This window comes from Dunckerocampus dactyliophorus, chromosome 11 (genome assembly GCF_027744805.1).
Source record: "Dunckerocampus dactyliophorus isolate RoL2022-P2 chromosome 11, RoL_Ddac_1.1, whole genome shotgun sequence".
Taxonomy (NCBI): Eukaryota; Metazoa; Chordata; class Actinopteri; order Syngnathiformes; family Syngnathidae; genus Dunckerocampus; species Dunckerocampus dactyliophorus.
In genome coordinates this window covers 18,530,208-18,550,492 of record NC_072829.1, presented here as the reverse complement: position 1 = coordinate 18,550,492, position 20,285 = coordinate 18,530,208, and the positions used below count along the sequence as shown (strand labels likewise).

The following is a 20,285-nucleotide window of genomic DNA, read 5'->3' as shown; positions in this document are numbered from 1 at the left end:
CGGATGCCTCCCTGGTGAGGTGTTCCGGACATGCTCAGCCGGGAGGAGGCCACGGGCAGACGTAGGACACGCTGCAGGGATTATGTCTCACAGCTTGGCGAGGAACGCCTTGGTGTTCTCCCGGTGCAGCTAAAAGAGGTGGCCGGAGACCAGGAATTCTAGGCTTCCCTACTGAGACTGCTGCGGACCCGGATAAGTGAGAGAAAATGGACCAATGGAAAAACAAAGAAAGCACTATTCTGTAAAAAATAAATAAAGGCCATGTCTGTTCAGCTATTATTAAAAAATAAGCATGATTTTACACACTGTTCTTACCTGTAGAAAGATATTGAGCTGAGTTTTACTCTTGTCTAAGAACTTTTGGTCAATGGATTTGAAGGGAAGTTTGCTGAGTGATGGTAACTGGAGTTTCTTCAAAGATGGAAAACACTGAGAGAACATTGAAATTAATCAGCATGATATTGTATATGACGTTAAAGCCAAAAGTAATGTTTGTAAAGTAAAGTGTTTTGCAATACATTTCCATGTGGTAACTGCAAATTAGTAGGTTTGATGTTGTGGTACCTCAGTCAGTTTGCGGTGTAACATTTGGAATTCAGTGAGTTTCCTTTGAACACTCCAGCGACTGTTACCCATTTCCTCACCCTCCAGCAGGCTCACACACACATTGTAACAGGCTACAGTCTCCCCACCTTCCTCGGCAGCCTAAAACAAACATACACACTTTAAGTTGGAAACAATTACACATTTAACTATTTTTTTTACCAGAAAAAACTAACTCTGCTTCATCAGATAACACCGTGTAAAAGGTCACCATTACCCGTCTATGGTTTTCTTTTATGGACCGTGCAGTTTTGAGATAAATGTAATGGTTTTATTTATTTCAAACATGCTTAACAAGTTGAGGAGCATCATATTATACATGTGTAGAATTTAACATGTCCGATAAGGAGTAGGACGAAGCAATTCCTGACAGTTTGTTCACTTCCTGTGTTTAAATACTACCATTTTGTAATAGGGAGAGAAAAGAATAGAGAATGTGTAACAATCCATAGATAGCTTATGCAGTGATGAAGAGGGGGAAAAAAGAAGAGTTCATAAAAAAAAAACAACCCAAAAAAAACTAAATTGCATAAATACATTGCGATAAAATAAGAGATTATAGTTGTGCAATAATGTGTTTGAAATATCTAAGAAATGTTTTTCCCTGGCAAATAAATAAAGTAGGACATCAAGAAGTTATACAGTCATCCTTTGTTTTATCGTGGTTACCCGTAATCGTTTCCAAACCTGACCGTGATCAGTGGATTTCCGCAAAGTAGGATTCCTTATTTACAAATGAAATATTTTCGTAGTTAGCACATAGAAAACCTGTTTACAACCTTCTAAATACTGTTTTGAACATTATCAGAGCCTAAGACTATTTCAGCTTTGCATGGGTAACAGACACAAAAGTATTCCGTGTTTGCATGAGCGATTTTCATTAGTGATTACTGTGCCTGCTGAGATAATACAAACCTACAATAAAAGCATGTTGTTCCAGTTATCAAGTCTATCATTGTGTCTTAACATTACAGTAACACTACTGACACCTAGTGATCAGTGTAGAATACTACATTACATCCTCTTTGAATATGTCTTTTGAACACCTTATGTTAGTATTTTAGCACATGTTGTCATTTTTATGCTTATTTTAGGTAAAACATACATAACATTGGCTTAAATATGCACATTTTTTGAGTAATAAGCCGTATTAAACCACAAAACAGCATGACTTATTAATCAATGTATTTTTATATGAAACCGCAAAAATTCGAAGAGCAAAGTAGCGAGGGATGACTGTATAGGACAAAGGAGGGTTCTACATTTTAAAACCACACAATAACTACAATACATATATTACTTCAGCTGTAGTAATGGTAGCCCTCCAGTGGCCCAGGTTTTCACACCACCAGTCGGTCCTGATGATATGTTGCTGGAGTTCAATGTATTCTCTCTCCATGGCTCCTATTTCTTCCTTGAGTTTGCTCACAATCTACAAACAGAGACAGCAGCAGAGAAATTCATTATCATTTATTAACTAATAATTATTTATAATTATTTATGCTTGTACAATCCTAATTATAGGGTGTTATAAATACCCTCCGATGCAAAAATATTTTTTAGAATTTGTATTTATCAGTTCTGTCAAATCTGAGAAAAATCTTCATACTGCAGCTGAAGAGATAGATTTGCCAGCATTTCCTTACCCTTTTATCTGGTTTGGGTGCATTCTGAATAGAGCCCAGGGCCTGTCTCTTGTATTCCAATTTGTCATAGAGCTGGCGGAGTTTAGTGGCAGCGTAGCTGGCCTGTTCATTGATTCCTTTGCTGCCCTCGTCAGACGCCTTCTCTTCAGCATCGAGACCCTGACACTGCAGCAACATTTAAGAATTTATATACAATATATAAACAAATAATTTAAACAACAATACTTGAGCAGATATTATGCTGCATGCATGTTATAAAGGTGTGGCTGTATCTGACCCCTTCTTCCTTTTCCTCAGTGCTACACTGTGATTGGCTGTGCTGCTCGTCTCGCCTGATCAGCCTCTCATACAGATCGGAAACTAGGAAGGAGGGATAGTAACGCTCTCTCATCGTCTCAGCCACCTAAACAATGACAGCGACATTGTAGTACACCTTGAGAGTGAGTGCTATTTAGGCTTTCGTTCTTTTGAATAATATTCTCAGTAACCTGTTCCTGTAGTCTCACAAAGACTTGTGTTCCTCTGTTCCCCACCAAACTTTGTTGGATCTCCTTTAGCAAAAACTTCTCCACCGGAATCTCTCTGCTCTCTACAAAGAACTTCTGGTAGATTTCCCCGACAATTTGGGGCACCTCATTCTGTTAAACGTGAATAAATAAGACACACCTGCATGCATTATAGTGTAGTCAACATTTCACTGAGTTAGTATATGCATACAAAAGCACACGGGTGACCTTGTTGGCAGTTTTCAGTGTTTCCACCAATTCCCAGAAGCTTATCAGTGCTCTCTTATCAACTCTCTCCATGTAGTCTTTGAAATGTTCCCTGTAACCTGGATTGCACATGATGTCATCAAACAGGAGAATCTGGATTTAAAGCAAAAAGACAAGAGACACATGGGGTTTATCTGAAGCAAAAACAACAACAACAACATACTGATCAATATTAGGCATTAGAGTTTGTCAGAAAGAATACCCTCTGGCTTTGAGGATCATCACTATCATCAGTTCCTCCATCTTCATTGTTCTCATAGTTTGGTCCACCGAGCAGACGGATACGTTTCTCACATTGTTTCTTAGCAACAGTCAGCTGATTGATATATCGTTTCATGTCTCGGGCTCTAAGCAGGTCTGCCTTCATAGCTGCTGATTCTTTGCCTTTTCGCTCTGAGATAGAGATAGAGAGAGTTGGAGACAGACAGACAGCACAGTTATTTGGCGTGGAGGCACTGAGTCACGGCTCCTTATATAAGATATTCATATCCTAACATATTGCTTATTAAGATTTTAATGGAAGTAATGTAAGCTAGACTAATTGCCAATTAGATACTGTTTAGCTAGATTTTAGCACAGAGAAAGGTATACAATATACCTTCGGAAAAAAATAAGGAACTAAAGTGAAACTTAAACTTAACTTAGCTTTATTGTGTCGACATATATGCTCCAAATTGCAATGAGTTCTTAATGGAATCCTGTTACCAAAAGCCAAACACGACCTCCTCAGTGTGACGCCAACATTTTAACTAAGTAAGCCAAAACCTTTGTAAAGCTGAGACTAGGCCTGTCACGATAATCAATAAATCAACTAACCACGCAATAAATAAAAAGGAACTCAACAATTTTGTTGGCCTCAATATATTGACATGTTCATGTGTGTTTGTTTTCCTCCTCTCTCGCTCTACCACACAGGTTGGATGACAAGAGAGTTCACTCCGTGCATCTGTCTCAACAGCTGGGCGTGTTGGTTCTAGAGCGGAATGAACAGAGTGACTGAACCGTCCTGTCAGTCAGTCATTCAGTCTCTTTGTCCCAGTGAAGAGAGGTGCACTATGCGCTAGCAGGTGCACTACTTGCTAGTTGTGTGTGTCGTGCGCTACACGATCCAATACTTCCTTCATGCCTGTTGTGTAGGGCTGGGCGATACATCCATATTTTTTAAATATTGATATTTACTTTAAGAACGATATCAAAACCAACCATATTGTTGATAACGATATAGACGGGATTTGCACTGTATCTAGGATGAGGGAGGAGGGGCGGAGCAGAAGCCGGGCGGCTCCAGTTGAAGCGACAGCATCTGCGGTGGAAGAATTAGTCAGCAAGGAATAAGCGGTAGCTCAGTAATCTGGAGGTACTTCAAATTCAGAGCATAAAAAAGTATTTTTCACCACCTTAAAACTTGGCACAAACTCCAACACAAGGAATGTGTGAAGCTGCGCGCTGTCTGCCGCGCTCGTGTTACGTTCTTCACGAAAGGAAAAGCAAAGTGGTGTGCTATTATAAAGAGGTGTCGTATCACATTGCTAAGATATGGTCCCCGTTGCAACAGTGGAAAAAACTGATTTAAAAACCTGCTGAAAACGATAGACGCGATGTCCAGCGAGGTCCGCAGTCACAATTATTTAGCACGACAAGCTCTACCACAAATGTGCAAAGAAGTTAGACAGTTGCTAAGCCTGATGCAGTTGACACGTTGGTGGCCTTTTTTTAATGTGCATCTGGCATAAAGCTTTAAAATTTCCAAAAAACATCCTCATGTTAAGTATTTATTTTAATAAAACAACTTGACATGCAAATTTGGCTTTGATTTTGTCTAAACTCAGTTTGCTTAAAAAATATCAGTATATGTATCGTATATCGATAATTAACTTATATATCGGGATATCGCGAGTTTAGTCTTACTGTTGTGTATAAAACACGATCTGATGTCAATTTCAGTCCATTTGTGTATCGACATGAAAAAGTTTGTAACAAAGACAATGAAAAATAATACGAAACGGTGGAACTTACATTTCAGTGAAGTGTAACAACTCATTGTGCACCAAACACATTTTGCTGCATCCAAAACATGTACTTTCATAGAACTTCAACAAAATGTTACACCTCATTAAACATAAACAGCGTATTCCATACACGTTGCTAAAAGTGATTCAACAAAGTGTATATGCAAATGAACTGACGTCTACGTTGACACAATGTGAACTTCAGAGTATTTCCGGGTCATTTCTCCATTTTTTGATTCAAAATCAGAAATATTGTGATTGAGTGTGACTTTATTGTTTAAGTGCAATTTTTGCAATTTCATTTAAGTGCAATTTTTGCTAAGAAACAATTTTATTTTCGTTGGGTTTTTTTTTGTCTTTTTTTCTTTGTTTATTTTATTTTAAAACTCTTAACATTCCAATTACAATGCTCTTGAGAAATTAAAGTCTATTGCTTTTGATACAGTGTACTCGCATTATTATGCCATATATTATCATTACGGTACATTAATGAAAAAAATGGTCTCAAAATAATGTTGACAATATTGTTTATCAGTCATAATTTGTAGGGCAAAATTTGTTATCGTGAACAGGCCTAGCTGAGACCAAAAAGAACAACAAACCACTAGAAATCGAACAAAGAGAAAGCACAAAAAGTTTGATTGTCAGAAAGGAAGTACAGTGGATCCCTGCAGATTTGCGATTTAGCATTCATGGCCTTGCAACTTGAAGATATTTAGTCAAAAAAAATAATTTAAAAATTTTGTTTCTACAAAAAAGACTTTTTTTTCCATGGAAAAACACATCTCATTCTCCCTAAGTGGGTAATAATTTATAAATACGTAATAATACAGGTACAATGTGCAGTATACATGTACCACTGTTTAAAAAAAGCCTACATGTTTATGTCTTTATGCTTCACAAATAATGTTTTTTCATCAAGCGTTTTGATTTCACATTGTTCAGCGGTCCTTCAACGCACCATAGTTGCTGTGAGACGCAAAACTGAAACTTACATATAAAACAATCCAGCCTCAAAACTTGCAGCGAGGTGAACAAAAGTTAATATATGATTGTAAATTGTTACTGAAATTACAGCAGATAAGCAGTGTGTAGACGCGGCTTGGAGAAACGCCTTTTCTTGCAAGTAGCTGGGACGACCCAACCACTTGCAGAGCAAGCGGGCCTCGTACTACCGCTAGCTGCTTAAGAGTGAGGTGGAGGCAGTCCCAAGACTCCAATCCAGATGTTCTATTGATCATCATTATCATTCATTAGTATATATTAGTATATTCATCTACGTTTTATACTTGAAAATGAGTTTAACAAGTGTGTGAGGGATATTTAGGGCTTGTGAGGGATATTTAGACCTGTATAATGTGTTGCGAGTGAACAATGGCAATTGAAGAGAGAAGCAGAGGCTTGTGGAGCTGAATCTAATCCAATAATTAAAACAGTCACTTTTTTAAAATTGATCCGAAATTGGAGGAGAACATCATCCTGCTAGCAGGAAGGTGGGCTAGGTCTGAGCCATGTGTCCAACATAAAAATATTTATGGGAGTATCAATTACTCTGGGATTTTCGCCATTCCCTGCTAGGCATGGAACCCCAGCATAAGGCGAGGATCTACTGTAATACTAATGAGTAAGCATAAGAATATTTTCAGGTACCTTTCTGTTTCTTGAGCTGAGGCAGGCTGCTGATGGTGGTGGCCTGAATAACTTCTAAAACTATCTGATACCTACAGGGAAGAAAAGATAGAAGCGGAAAGGTCTGTCTTAAAATGCAACAATAAATACAGTATTACCATATGTCACAATATACAATAACTATGACAAGCATATGTGTTGTCTGTTATGCCAGGAGTCGGGAACAGCACTTCGACACACACTATGCTCCATTTGAGTCTAAATATCAAGCAGGGGACAGTCGGAAGAAGGCATGCCAAGAGCTCCGGTCAACAAGCTGACTAGTCTTCGGCCAGCTTTGCTGGTTCTTCAGCAATAGTGAGGAACGGAAAGCCAGAAAGATGGCAAATTTGCCAAAACATTCATGCTTGATGTGGCGAATGACCTTATATCTTAACTTATCACATATACACTGCAGTGTGTGGGTATTGCTGTATTGACCATGTTTGGCTCTACGTATGCATATGAGCAATACTCACATCAAAAAAACATCAAAACCAACCTACGATCACGTTTAACAGATGGAAGCCTCAACGCCTGCATGAAGCTTAACCTCATCACGTATCAACCAGACTACAAAGCCATCAGCAAAACCATGCAGCATCACAAGTCACATTAATGGTAAGAAGTATTTTATTTATTGATTAGCTTCAGTATAGCAACATTATGAAAAGGAATAAATGCAGAGATTTACTATATTCTAAAATTGTTGGTCTTGCCTAAAAATGCAAGTATTTAGTTGTATTCAGTGTTAAAAGAATATATATATATATATATATATAGCCCTCACAGAAATACATTTAAAAAAAATGTGGCTTTCATGGCTTTCTTAGCCAAAAAGATTCCAAACCCCTGTGTTATGCTATTAAGCATTGTGAAGAAATGAAGAAGCTATTGACGTATCTGAACCATGTCTGAAGTGAGCAAATATCTGGGACTAACGAGGCAGTATGACATGATTCTGCATTGAGGTGTCTCATATTGCCACAAAGGCCCTGTCTGCTCCCATGGTAACCCCCACAGCAGAAAAACGAAGAGCTGTTAACACTTGCGAAACATGTTTGTGTACACTGCACCCAGCATGGACCGACACTACACGTTCCGCCATGACATGCCATGGAACATTATGTGCATCTTGTGTGCATGTTTTCAGTGTCATACCTGAGTTGTTTGAGGAAAATGACATCTGTGGAGGTTGATATCAGTTTGATAAAGTCTTCATAAGAGGCAGCGTAGGTGTAAGCTTTCTTCTGCTGCTCAGCCTGCTGCTCCCGCTGCTCCAGTTGAGACAGCAACATCCTGTTTATGGAGTCGGGGTCACTGAGCACTTCCACCAAAGGCTTCATCACTGCAATGCATTCACAACACAAAACATAAAGCAATTCATATGCTTATCATTAGCGGACAACGAATACACAGGTCTGCGGCCCTCCACAAATCCATTTGGACCAAATAAATTTGGTGCTACCTCATTCAAAAACACATTATAATAGGACTGTAGGACTGTGAATGTAGCTTGTCCTTCCAACTTCACAAATTAGACAGCATTGCCTCTTAACACACTTCATACACACCTGGTGTGCCAGAGAATAAGAAAACGGAGCAAGAGGGATCAGTGTTGTCACAATATTTTGCGAGTATTCGGAACCCCTCCAAATTCTGTTTTCCAAAAAGGTGATGAGCGACAAATTTAGCAACTTCTAGGTCTTATCGGACACGTTTGGAGACTAACATGAAAGCACGTATCGCTCTTATCAAACAAGCAGGCGGTACTGGCACCTTTATTGCTCACTTTTTGTCTCCCACAACTCCCATAAAAATGCAAGATAGTGTCAAAATTAGGCTACATTGGGTTTTTTAAGGTCTGGAGATGAACTAGGTCACTTAATACGTAAACATATTAAAAACAAAAAAAAAAGAAAATTAGATATTCTACTAATTACCACAATTACTGTTTGTGAGCGGTCTGTATCTGGCCGCTCTAGTTTTTCAAATGAACTATACTTGCTCACGAGGAAGAAAAAAGGTGTTTTAATCTGTCATTATTTTAAATAATTAAAAAATATATATTTTTATTCTATACAGGGATGTGTCCAGTTGCTAAGGTACATACATATAATTGACATACAATCACACACAGTGACTGGAAAACAAGGTCATAATTCTTTCAGTACCTTTAGTTGTGATGACTTCTGTGAGGCAGCAGCGTAGTGTGTGAGACTTGGCATCCTTTTGTGGTAGTAGACATAGGAGCAGTATTCTGGCTACACAGCGCAGGAAGGCCAGCTCTGACTCTGGACTGACCAAACAGGGATGAAGGGGAAACGGCCGAGCTCCCTCGTCAGGCCTGTCAACACATTATATAAAGACACACAAAGAAGAAGAACAGCGTAGGTATGCTGTCAATTTAACTGACAATGCTAAAAGTCTTGTTGATATTAATACAACCCACACTATTATCTTCCATTCGTTTTTAAAGGACATACACAAAAGGGGAGACCGATTTCATTAGGTCTCACTTGGTTTGTCAAGATAATTAAGTGTTGAGTGACTGCTTGCACTATTTCTGTGAGCGAGAATATGTGTGCAAGCAGAAAGGGAGTGCAAATTATGCAAATATTTCCTTGCATTTACACAAACTAAGCTGGAGGGCAGGGAGTGGACATACTGTAGCAAGTCAGAGCTCTCTGCAAAAGTTGTCCGCACTCACAGAGGTTACATCATGACATGACTAAACTACATCACAACACTAACATTCCTTCTTCCAAAGGTTTTCATGGGTGTCAAAACTGTGTGTGTGTGTGCGTGCGTGTGTGTACCTTGCAGATGCAGCCTTGAGGGCAGTGAAGTGTCTATGCAAAATTCGGATGGTGTCATAACACACCACGTTGACGAGATCTATATCAGCAAGTCGGAATCTCAATTGCCCAATCATCTGCCACCAGTCCTCAGACAACATGGAGTACAACTGGCCTTCATCACGACTCAAAGGAATGTACCAAGATAGGATGTAGTCTCTGTAGGCATAGTCCAACACTGCAGAAAGAGCAGATGTGTAAGTGGAATATCTTTGTGGAGTAGAAGCTGGTTAGAACAGCAAAGAACACAGAAATCAGTGACAGAGCTAAAAAGTTGTGATACATACAGCTGCATCTCAATAAACTGGAATATCTTTGAAAAGTTAATTTATTTCAGTGACTCAATTCAAAAAGTGAAACTCTTATATCCTATAGATTCAGAGTGAAATATTTCAATGCATCATTTCATGATGATCCTACTGCTAATAAAAAGCCCAAATAGAGTATCTCAAAAGGTGAAAAATTGTCAAAAAGTTAAATATTATTAAATGCTGGTTTGTGCTATAATTAGCAAATAAACTGCAAAAACTTTGAGCCTTTCATTGAACTCCTGAAATCAAATAACTTCTGCAAAATATTCAAATTTATTGTAAAATGATGCACAAATAAATACAGTGAACGTATGTATTCTCTAAAACTAAGACATGAATAACATCAAATTAAAAGCACAAAATGAATGCTGACCCACCATCCACCAGTTCAAGTTCAAGCCAAGTTTTTCCAGAGAGATTATTACATGGCTGTTTGACGTGTGTGGTAAAAGGCAGTGTGCTAGTATGAACTATTAACTTGAGAAAAATGTGCACATTAGCACTCAGTAAGTCATCAAAACTTACCTTTATGCATTCCCACATAGTATCAGCATTTGAGACCAAATATGAGGTGAAAGAAAAATGGTAAAAATACAGTAGTAGTCTATCTGTGCGGCATGAGATAGTTAGCACACGCACAATGGACATGCGTCAAGTGAGACGGATGTAACAGAGAGAATCCGGCCACTTTTTAAAATAAAACATAAAAAAAAAAAAAAAAATGGAAATTATTTTTTCTTTCTGTGCGGCCCGGTACCAAATGACTCATGGCCCGGTACCGGGCTGCAGCCCGGGGGTTGGGGATCACTGCCCTAAACCATACACCGTGTTGTAGGTTTTCAACAAAGACAGCACCAGGATCGTGTTGGACTAATAATCAACCTTGAATTCATCAAAAAAAAAAAAAAAATGCAATATATATTTTTTTAAACAACATTCAGCATGTGCAAATATACACCCTGTGTGTCAATAAGGGAGCCATCTGTTTCTCAGTTCCTCTAATCATTGTGCATGTGCGCATGTTGCAAGGCCCAAAGACTGAAAAGATCAGTGTCTGTCTCTGAAGACTGGGAGGAACAAAAATCCATCAATCAGCATTTTTTTTAAAGAAACTGAGGTTTTCTGACATTCAGCAGACATGGTGACACATCTGACATTTGCCCAGAGTAAAATGTGAGTCATAATAGGACAGAATGTTATCACAGTTTACCACGTATTTACAGCCATTATTGACATTTTTAACAACAAATGATGTTTGTCTTGCATTTCCACGATCAAACATAATATCTCAGTGTATTCTGTGCATGTTGCCTGCTTGGATTTTTTATGGTTCCCCCCATAGTCCAAAGACATGTATGTTAGGGTCACTGCAGATTCTGTATGTGTGAATGTGGAATAGTTGTCTAGACTTCACCAATCCAGGGTGTACCCGGCCCCAAAATTAGCTGGGATAGGTTCCAGCTCACCCATGACAGTATCAACAGTAGAAAATGAATCAATGAATACTGAGGGTGTCAGGAAAAATCTAAACGTGACAATATTTCTCGTTTACGAGAACAGTTGTATCGTGGACACAGGGAAGCCAGAAGCCAATCAGACTGAAGTATGGCATCGCTTCTGTTAATGATAAACGTAATATGGAAGTGGCAGTGCGTGAGGCAGGATGTAAACCGCACATTAAATACTTTTTTTTTTTAATATACAAAAACAGAGACTGGATTGGTTAATGCATGTTTAATAAACAAAATAAGTGAATAATATCAGAGCGTTCCCTGCATTGTTCCGTTTTTGTGTATGCAGCCCTTTGCAGAAAAATGTGGACACCCCATAGCATAATAGTGTATATACTGTACTTGCATTTGTTGAATATTTATAGAATGATAATGTACAGTATGTTTCATGTAAATATACCAACTAAACGCCTGTAAAGGAGCCAAAACACAATGTAGGTCGTTTAAAACCTGGCCACAAGAATCAATGTACAGTCACATAAATCATGTGTCGTAAGTCCGTTTTGCCTCATTTGCTTCAAGTCATAGTAAATCAACAATCAATTCCAGAACAATCCACCACATCATAGACGATCAATTACTCTATTTCTACTGTAAGGCCATCCCTGGTTATAATGTAGCATAACAGTGTCAAAACATTACTTGGTTACCTTCCTTCAGGGCTTTGTCCACATTGTGTGACATCACCACCCTCCGACTCTGGCTTGATTCTTGTACTGGCGCCACAAACCGAGTCTGAAAAACAAGCATCACATTATTCAGCAGGAAATGTAGGATGGAGTTGCAACTGTTGGTCTAATAAGTCTTAAAAGGGCCCTATCCTGCTCATTTCAGGGGCTTTTAAAATGATATCGGTCCCAGTGGGGCACTATAATAAGTTCTTTCCATAAAATACTCCATAAATCTCTAATTGCGTACACGGCTGCATTTTTCACCTCTTCGCTAAAACGTTCAGATTCGGCAGTCTACTTCCGCAACCACGCCTACTCTGTTGTGGCTGTTCAAGGTTCAGGGGTCGAGGGCCACACTGACTTTTTGTCTCCCACAGCGTCCATAAACATTTTGTGCACATGTATCATGGCCAATTATGCAAATTAGACAATGACATCATCAAGCCCCCACCCTGTGCAACCCACCACCACAAATAGATTGCAGCCCTGTGGGAAACAATTCTGACACGCGGAAAAACACTTTCTGGCTCCCATTTTAAAGAAAAAAGCGACAAACTGCCCTGCGCAGCAGTTGCCGATGACTGCTGGGCAAGCGGCAAGTTGCCAGATAGACTTCCTAAAAAGTTGTGGCATGAGAAATTCAATAAGTTCATCTTGCGGAAATCTCGTGATGTTCTTGTATCCGACTGTTCAGAAGATTAAGGAGTGGCATAAAAATTAAAGCTGGCATCACTTAAAAACACAAAACACACCAACCTCATGGTATCTTACTTCCACATCGCCTAGAACAAGAGACCATTATTATAAACATACAGTCATGCAAAAAATGATTAGACCGCCCTTGTTTCTTCAGTTTCTTGTTCATTAATGCCTGATACAACTAAAGGTACCTTTGTTTGGACAAATACAAGAAGGACAACAAAAATAGCTCATAAGAGTTACATTTTTGGCAGTACAATGCTACAGCTATTCATGTAAGTACTTAAGTGATTTGGTTATTATCAAGAAAACCATGGAAGTTGCTAGATATCACCTACATTTGTTACAATCATATTCGTCCAAACAAATGTACCTTTAGTTGTATAGGGCATTAAAATGGATCAATAAACTGAAAAAAACAAGGGTGGTCTAATTATTTTTTCCATGAAGTCGCAAATGTAGGATAGTGCAGGTATTAAAAAAAAAAAGGGCAGACATTATGTTGACCAGAGAAATGATTGGAACATTTGTTTCTCCAGCATCGACATTAATAAGTCAAGGATGAACAAATGCCGCTGCAGCTCTGCTTGTTAAAAAACAGCAAAGACAGAATGCCTTTCTTTAAAGGAAGAATCAGACAAGATGCATGTACTGTACGTGTGTGTGCGTTTTGTGACGTGACTTGTCTGTTATGAACCAAAAGTGAGAGTGTGAGAGAAAGAACATAGCATTAAAGAGGGAAGAAAGATCGTGACGGGAGGGCGGGAATGATGACTCAGAATAAAAAAAAAAAAATACTTGGGAGGAGGAAAAGAAGAAAACAGGGCAGAATGAAAGAAAGCTGTGAAATTAACATTACCATTAACAGTCATCTGATATAAAAGAATTAAGTTCACAGTCACAGTCTGGAGATTGGGAAGACGTGGGTTTGATTCTCCCCTGGGCCTTTCTGTGTGGAGTTTGCATGTTCTCCCCGTGTGTGCGTGGTTTTTCTCCGGGTACTCCGGTTTCCTCCCACATTCCAAAAACATGCATGTTAGGTTAATTGGAGACTCTAAATTGTCCATAGGTATGAATGTGAGTGTGAATGGTTGTTTGTCTATATGTGCCCTGTGATTGGCTGGCGACCAGTCCAGGGTGTACCCCACCTGTCGCCCGAAGTCAGCTGGGATAGGCTCCAGCATGCCCCCGCGACCCTAACGAGGAGAAGCGGTATAGAAAATGGATGGACTTTATTTTGCTGAAACGATTAAAGGCAAACTCACAAACTCATTCAAATCTTGAAAAATTTGAAGCAAAAATGCCAAAATTAGCAGTCTCGCCCAACCCACAGGACCACAATAATAAGACATGTTAAAATAATCGCGACATCCAAACCCCCATTGGATGGTAAAGGTGTGCCTAATTTTGTGTCTAGTGGGTGCGGTGACTTTGTGTTGAAAGAGTTTAGGAGGTACCAACACCTTACCATGAGCTTCTTGAAGAAGTCCAGCTGTTGGGCAGAACGCTTTCTGTGTCTGTCAAAGGTGCTGACTTTGAGAGGACTCTTGCGGACCAGCAGAACAAAGCTCCCGGCCAGGAAACACAGTATGGCGAATGACACGTAGATGAAGAGCTTCAAGAAGAAAGAGGTCAGGGACAGGCCTCCCCATGCCAGCTGGAACACTAATGCTGCCACCACACCCAGAAGAAAAGCTGGGACAAACCGGAAAGAGGAGGTAAGAGAAGAGGAAGAGCTGACAAGCATGGGCCCCTCTCCATGTCCCGTAATGCTGCTCCTGCCAGCCTGGTGTGTTGTGGTAGATGAGGGGGTGGGCATGCTGCGACCCCACCATCCATATATGTGTCACTGCTGGTTGGGCAGAACAGTTGACTCCCTTGTCCGGATGTAGCGTTAGAGAGGTAGGTATAGTGTGTACTCTCTTCTATACCCTCAACTACAACACTGTCTCCAAGCAGCGGCATCCCCACTCTGACATCTCCTGACCGACCTACTGCTCTGTGTGCACCGCTCCTAGCATCGGCCCGCCCGGCGGCGACAGGCATGAAGTCCCGCCACTTTCGTCATCTACTGTATGGTCCTCCAGACAGCACCGGGGTTGACCTTGAGTGCAGAAAGGTAAGAAAGGTACCCGGCTGAATAAGATGAAGCAGTGTCACCTTGGAGACAAATGGATAGGGGTAGCTTAGTGACTGCTAACATGCCATGTTAATTCAAGTTGTAGTCTACTATGACCAACATGGCACGCACATTCAGCAAACGATAGTTTAGGATTTAGCCATGTAGCTAACTGCACCATACGGCAACGCTAGCTAACTAGCCTCCCTTCTTAACAACCTATTCAACACCAGCTAACATTAGCTTACTTCAAAATCCTTTGAAAGGAGCGGGCGGTAGAAACATTACATTCCGAAGCAGCGTCCTTCAGTAAAAACGAGTCGATGGAATGCAATTAGGTGTTTCTTTTAAAGTAGTTTAGACCCAACAGGAAAGTGACCGTCACAGTCAGTTATAAACAAGCTGTTATTTTTCTCATCGCGCTCCAGCTGACTGACAATTTATCTTGAACGTAAAACAGTGTCAGCCAATCAGCGTTGGTGTTAGCACCAGATGGTGTGTTTGTTTTATTTACCGGGACACTCCGAGAGGTCGGGCCATATTGGGAGTGTTGGCTGTGGTTAGGAAAAAACATCTAACGCACAAATGTAAACGGTTGTACGACTACTGTAGCCAGTGGAGGTGGGCAACACCATACAGTACTGCACATGTTGGTATCGAACCAAGCCAAAGTAAATACAGGGCCAGTATTGTCGATACTGACACTGATACGTTTTACTTAAGTTCAAGCTTATTATGGAGGCTCAAACGGGACAGCATGAAATAAATGAATACATCTTGAAATAATTACTTACTGTAAATGTGCAAATACAATTTGGAATTAAATACGTAACTGTGTTATTAAATGTGTCATTATTTCATAAAATAAATAAATACACCATTAAATCATTACTTAAATGTGTCATTCCATAGCTTACTGGCTGGTTTTGTGATTTTACCTTAAATTGCGTTTGCTTTTAGTTTTGCTTTTGCTTAATTAAAAACGTATTTGTGAACAATATACAAATAGAACAACATGCGACAATGTAACATATAAAAAAATACAACTACTTTCTTGTTCCCTTTTATTGCATACAATTTGTTTTAGCAAAATATTGTAAATTCAATAGCGCAAAATAACTGAAAAAAAGGAAAAACTTCTATCTTTGGCTCCAATAAGTCCTTGGACACAGGAGGGCTTTAAAGCAGATTTATAGCAGATTATGTATACATAATTTTATAAAATTATAAAATATTTTTTTTCTAAAAAGGCTAAAATAAACATCATGTATACACTCAGCAAAAATGCATGTTTTTGCTCCCATCTGCTATAAGATCAACTAAAAGTGCTAATACATTTTCTATGTACACAAAAGGCCTATTTCTCTCAAATATTGTTCAGAAATCTGTCTAAATTTGTGTTGCCTCATGTAGAGTAACTCATCTCCTTCGCTTGAACAGGTTGTTAAATGTGGCCTATGGAATGCTGGTCCACTCCTCTTCAATGGCTGTGCGAAGTTGCTGGATATTGACAGGAACTGGAGCACACCATACTGTCTTATACGCCAATCCAAAGCATCCCAAACATTCTCAGTGGGTGACACGTCCGGTGCATATGCAGGATCCTATATCCAGATCCTTGCAACATGGGGCCGTGCATTCATCATCATGCTACAACATGCGGTGATGGTCGTGGATGAATGGTCCAACAATGTGCTGAAGGATCTCATCACGGTATCTCTGTCCTCCTCCTCCGTATCTCCGTTGCTTCTCACGCAACACCAAGAGGAGGTCAGTTCCCCTCTGATTCCCACACCTAGAAGCTCCAAGCTCCAGCTGCCCTCCTCCGTAGCCACGCTGTCCCCATTGCAACACCAAGAGGAGGTCAGTTCACCTCTGATTCCCACACCTCGGAACACCAAGCTTCTAACCCGCGCCATGACGTCACAAGCCTCCGACGCCCCTGTAGCTCGCACTGCGTCAGTTCTCGACGCTTCCAGAGCCTACACCACGTCAGCTCCCAATGCCACCGGTGCCAGCCTGACACGGTCGTAGTTATTGTTGTTTCCTGTTTTGTCCTATGCTTTGTGCCGTTTGCTTTATATTCATAGTTACATGCACCTGCGTCTAATTTTCCCTTTGCGTATTTATTTCAGGTGCACATTATCTTTGTCGGAGCATTATAAATGTTACTGCTCATTGTTCAATCTCTGCCACAGCATGGCAGTTATCATTAAGAAATAAACATTTTACCTGCAATCGGGTCTCATCTCTTTGCTTCCTGGGGTCGTGCCACAACATCAACATATCAAGACGTGACAGAAATCCCTGATTACACCGATCGTCAAAGTCTAAATATTTCATTATATATTTTTATGCCTTGCCATTATACTGTATATGTTTCCACGGTAAAATTGATTTAAAATCCTATACTACAGTTGAATCTGTGTTTCTAACTGGCTTTGATATTTTATTTTGTTAGTAATAGTGTATTTGACATTGCTAGTTGTTATTGTATTTAGGACGGCTGTCTCCCGGGGCTACTCGAGGATTTTACATACTGGAAGGAGGAAGTTGTCCAAAAGTTTATCTATGCAGAGGGTTGCTAAGCCAACAGCAGGATGTGGATTTGAAAAAACAATAACAAACAACAAAAAACCCTGAAGCCTTGCAGAGTCAAGCTTTGTACTAACGCGGAATGACATGATAGAACGAGATCACCTAGTCAAGCAAAATATAATCCATTGTCATAATAATGCAGTCATGCGTTGGGTGAATATGGAAGTTGATAGATTAAATAAAATAGCTGAATATCCATTCATTCCAGACTCAAGCGCTTGCCATTGTAAAAACTGTATCAACCATACAGGCAATGTTTTAAGTAATATTTTAACATTCCTAACAGTCATACGAGTGTGAAAATAAATTAAAGTACCACTCATCTCCCTGTGGATACCCCTGACAAACACATAATGGAGAGGGAAGAGAAAGGCATTTGCAGAGTAACACTATCTAGTAATCTAGTAGTGTTTTATGCTGTATGCATTGTTGGTTGGTGTATGTTTGTAAGATAGTTTCATTGGAGCTATTTAATCAATTCGACTGCTTATATTTCCTTTTCTGTATCCCGATACACTCCTCTTTGTCATTACTGGTTTCATTCTCTTGTGTAATCAATAAAACAACAAAAAAAAGCTAGAGAGAGGACGTTTGTGGAGTTAATCATTTAGATCTGACGTTGCCAACCAAATGTACATGTTTTTATTGTGTATTGTCAACAATTAACTTTGCCTGAGGGGTCAAGCTTGCTTTTCTGACAGCACTGATGATCAATTCTTGAGTGAGGAGAATGGCTCTAACCCAAAAAAATACCAGAGGGACCAGTTTCTTTTTTTTCTTGACCATTTCTTCTTTAGGCCGCTAGATGGTGGTGTCATTTTAGAAGTCTCAGTATAAACTCAGGGACCTCACAAACTTTAGGTTCTAAAGACATTATGGTCCTGTGTATTTAATGACATATGATCAATTCTTATACATACGTTCTCGTGGTGCTCATAAAAATGTATTTTTTTTGTACTAAGAGATATTTAAAGTAGACATTTAAATTTGGGGCTTTTTATTCAGGGCCTTTTGCTCCACTTTTGATGTGCAATGTACTTTTAAGTCACTGATTAATGCAAATCAGAGGTAAAATCAGAGGTAAAAACCCAGCAAAAAACAGGCACTGATTCTTCCTACTCCTTTTCAGGCATGTTGAACTGTGCAAATGTAACACGCTTAACAATACAACTTGTTCAGCATGTCTGAAGCAAATAAACCGCACCATACTATATCTGTCTCCCTTGGGTTAAATCTGACTCATGGATTGACATGTAGCAGCCCCAAGAGGCCTAACGACGCAGCCACAACTGATAATGCCGGTATCTCACCCATCAGTGAGTGTGTGTGTGTGTGTGTGTGTGTGTGTGTGTGCATGAGTGTGTGGGAACACCGTCTCTCTGATCAGAACACCAAGGAGGTGTTCATCCAGGCTGTTGGTATATCAGTCATGCCGCCTTAATGTCATGACACATCAGTAAATGGAGAAAAATGGCTTAATACAGTGTGACTTAGGTCGACACCACTCGGACTGGCTGATTGACGTCAACATAAACTGTTGACATAGCTGTTTTGTAGACGCCAATAAAGGCTAAAGTGGCATCCTGCCTTGTGGTCAGTCCCCCGACATTACAATACTTTTACCAGCGCTGCAGTGGCAATTTTGTTGTATGTCTTGACTACAATGACGATAAGGTTTTTGTACACAAGCAAATCCTTCTTCCGATGGCTAACAATCTAAAGAAAAAAATTAAAATGGGTGTAGAATCCAGGTTAACACTGTCATGCTTTTATTCTGAAGCTGGCTTTGCACTGAACAGGAAGTCACTGCATGTTTTAATGCTGTGGAACTAGACAGTGGTTGTCGTATCACGCTTCTGAGTATATTAGTGTATTGTATGATGATGATGTAAACAATACTACAGAACATATCAACATGAACAGAACAATTTATCATCGAAATGATACCTTTGTCTCAAGTTTTATGTCATAATTTGTCGACCACGTATGTCGACGTCGACTTAAGCAGGCAATTTTTAGTAATATAATAACTACTTCCGTGAAGTCGGATTACTTCTTTATAAATGTAATACGTTCATAGAGCACAGAAAACCTGTTTACGGTTTTAACATTATCAGAGCCCTCTATACATTAAACGCCCCTGTAGTCACCTGTACACTCATATTACTCAATATAGTAAACATAACAGAAAATAAAAGATATTGGACATAAATAAGACATAAGATAGACTGACACGTTCCTTGTTTTTTTTCTGGACAGCGTACTTACCGCAGTGGCTATTGTCTTATCAATGTAACATTACTGACACCTAGTGACCAGTGTAAAATATTACATATTAACGTGTCCGCATTTTGAAATGCTTGAAAATGCTTATAGGCTGGACTGGTCGCCAGCAAATCGCAGGGCACATGTAGACAAACAATCATTCATGCTCACATTCATACCTATGGACAATTTAGAGTCGCCAATTAACCTAACATTCATGTTTTTGGAATGTGGGAGGAAACCGGAGTAACCGGAGAAAACCCACGCACGCACGCGGAGAACATGCAAACTCCACACAGAGATGCCCAAGCGGAGATTCAAGCCCAGTTCTTCCCGATCTCCTGACTGTGTAGCCAACATGCTAACCACTCTGCCATCGTGCGGCAACCACAAAACAGTGTTAATGTATTCATTTATTTATTTAAAAAAACTGTGATAGAGAAGGAATTCAAACCACAAAGTGGTGAGGGACAACTGTAATTGTTAGAGCTGAACACAGGGATACAGTAGCTCCGTTGCATGCTCCCCCCCAACCACCAACACCCCTACTAGCT

At 39.8% G+C, this 20,285-nt stretch overlaps 2 protein-coding genes across 8 annotated transcripts in view; one reads left to right on the top strand and one right to left on the bottom strand.

Moving 5' to 3' along the window:
- Positions 1 to 20,285, bottom strand: part of snx25 (sorting nexin 25) — a 30,229-nt gene that overhangs the window by 6,831 nt on the left and 3,113 nt on the right. For 2 of the 7 annotated variants that reach the window (XR_008572916.1, XM_054792333.1), the window contains exons 1-14: positions 14,218 to 15,327; positions 12,030 to 12,114; positions 9,519 to 9,735; positions 8,874 to 9,046; positions 7,861 to 8,047; positions 6,682 to 6,752; positions 3,225 to 3,415; positions 2,984 to 3,115; positions 2,738 to 2,887; positions 2,527 to 2,652; positions 2,250 to 2,414; positions 1,904 to 2,035; positions 565 to 705; positions 316 to 429 (exon numbers count right to left, since the gene is read on the bottom strand). Coding sequence is in view for 6 of the 7 variants with exons in the window: in XM_054792333.1 (XP_054648308.1) it covers positions 316 to 429; positions 565 to 705; positions 1,904 to 2,035; positions 2,250 to 2,414; positions 2,527 to 2,652; positions 2,738 to 2,887; positions 2,984 to 3,115; positions 3,225 to 3,415; positions 6,682 to 6,752; positions 7,861 to 8,047; positions 8,874 to 9,046; positions 9,519 to 9,735; positions 12,030 to 12,114; positions 14,218 to 14,568 (2,235 nt within the window). In the remaining variant the exon portion in view is untranslated. Of the gene's footprint in view, positions 1 to 315; positions 430 to 564; positions 706 to 1,903; positions 2,036 to 2,249; positions 2,415 to 2,526; positions 2,653 to 2,737; positions 2,888 to 2,983; positions 3,116 to 3,224; positions 3,416 to 6,681; positions 6,753 to 7,860; positions 8,048 to 8,873; positions 9,047 to 9,518; positions 9,736 to 12,029; positions 12,115 to 14,217; positions 15,328 to 20,285 lie in introns of those variants that run through there. The other 5 variants (XM_054792338.1, XM_054792339.1, XM_054792337.1 and 2 more) reach the window with 4 other exon arrangements.
- On the top strand, positions 14,617 to 17,095 carry LOC129190032 (uncharacterized). Its single transcript, XM_054792340.1, has 2 exons — positions 14,617 to 14,868; positions 16,309 to 17,095. Exons 1-2 carry the CDS (start codon positions 14,794 to 14,796, stop codon positions 16,900 to 16,902), a joined length of 669 nt encoding a protein of 222 aa, XP_054648315.1. The 5' UTR covers positions 14,617 to 14,793; the 3' UTR covers positions 16,903 to 17,095.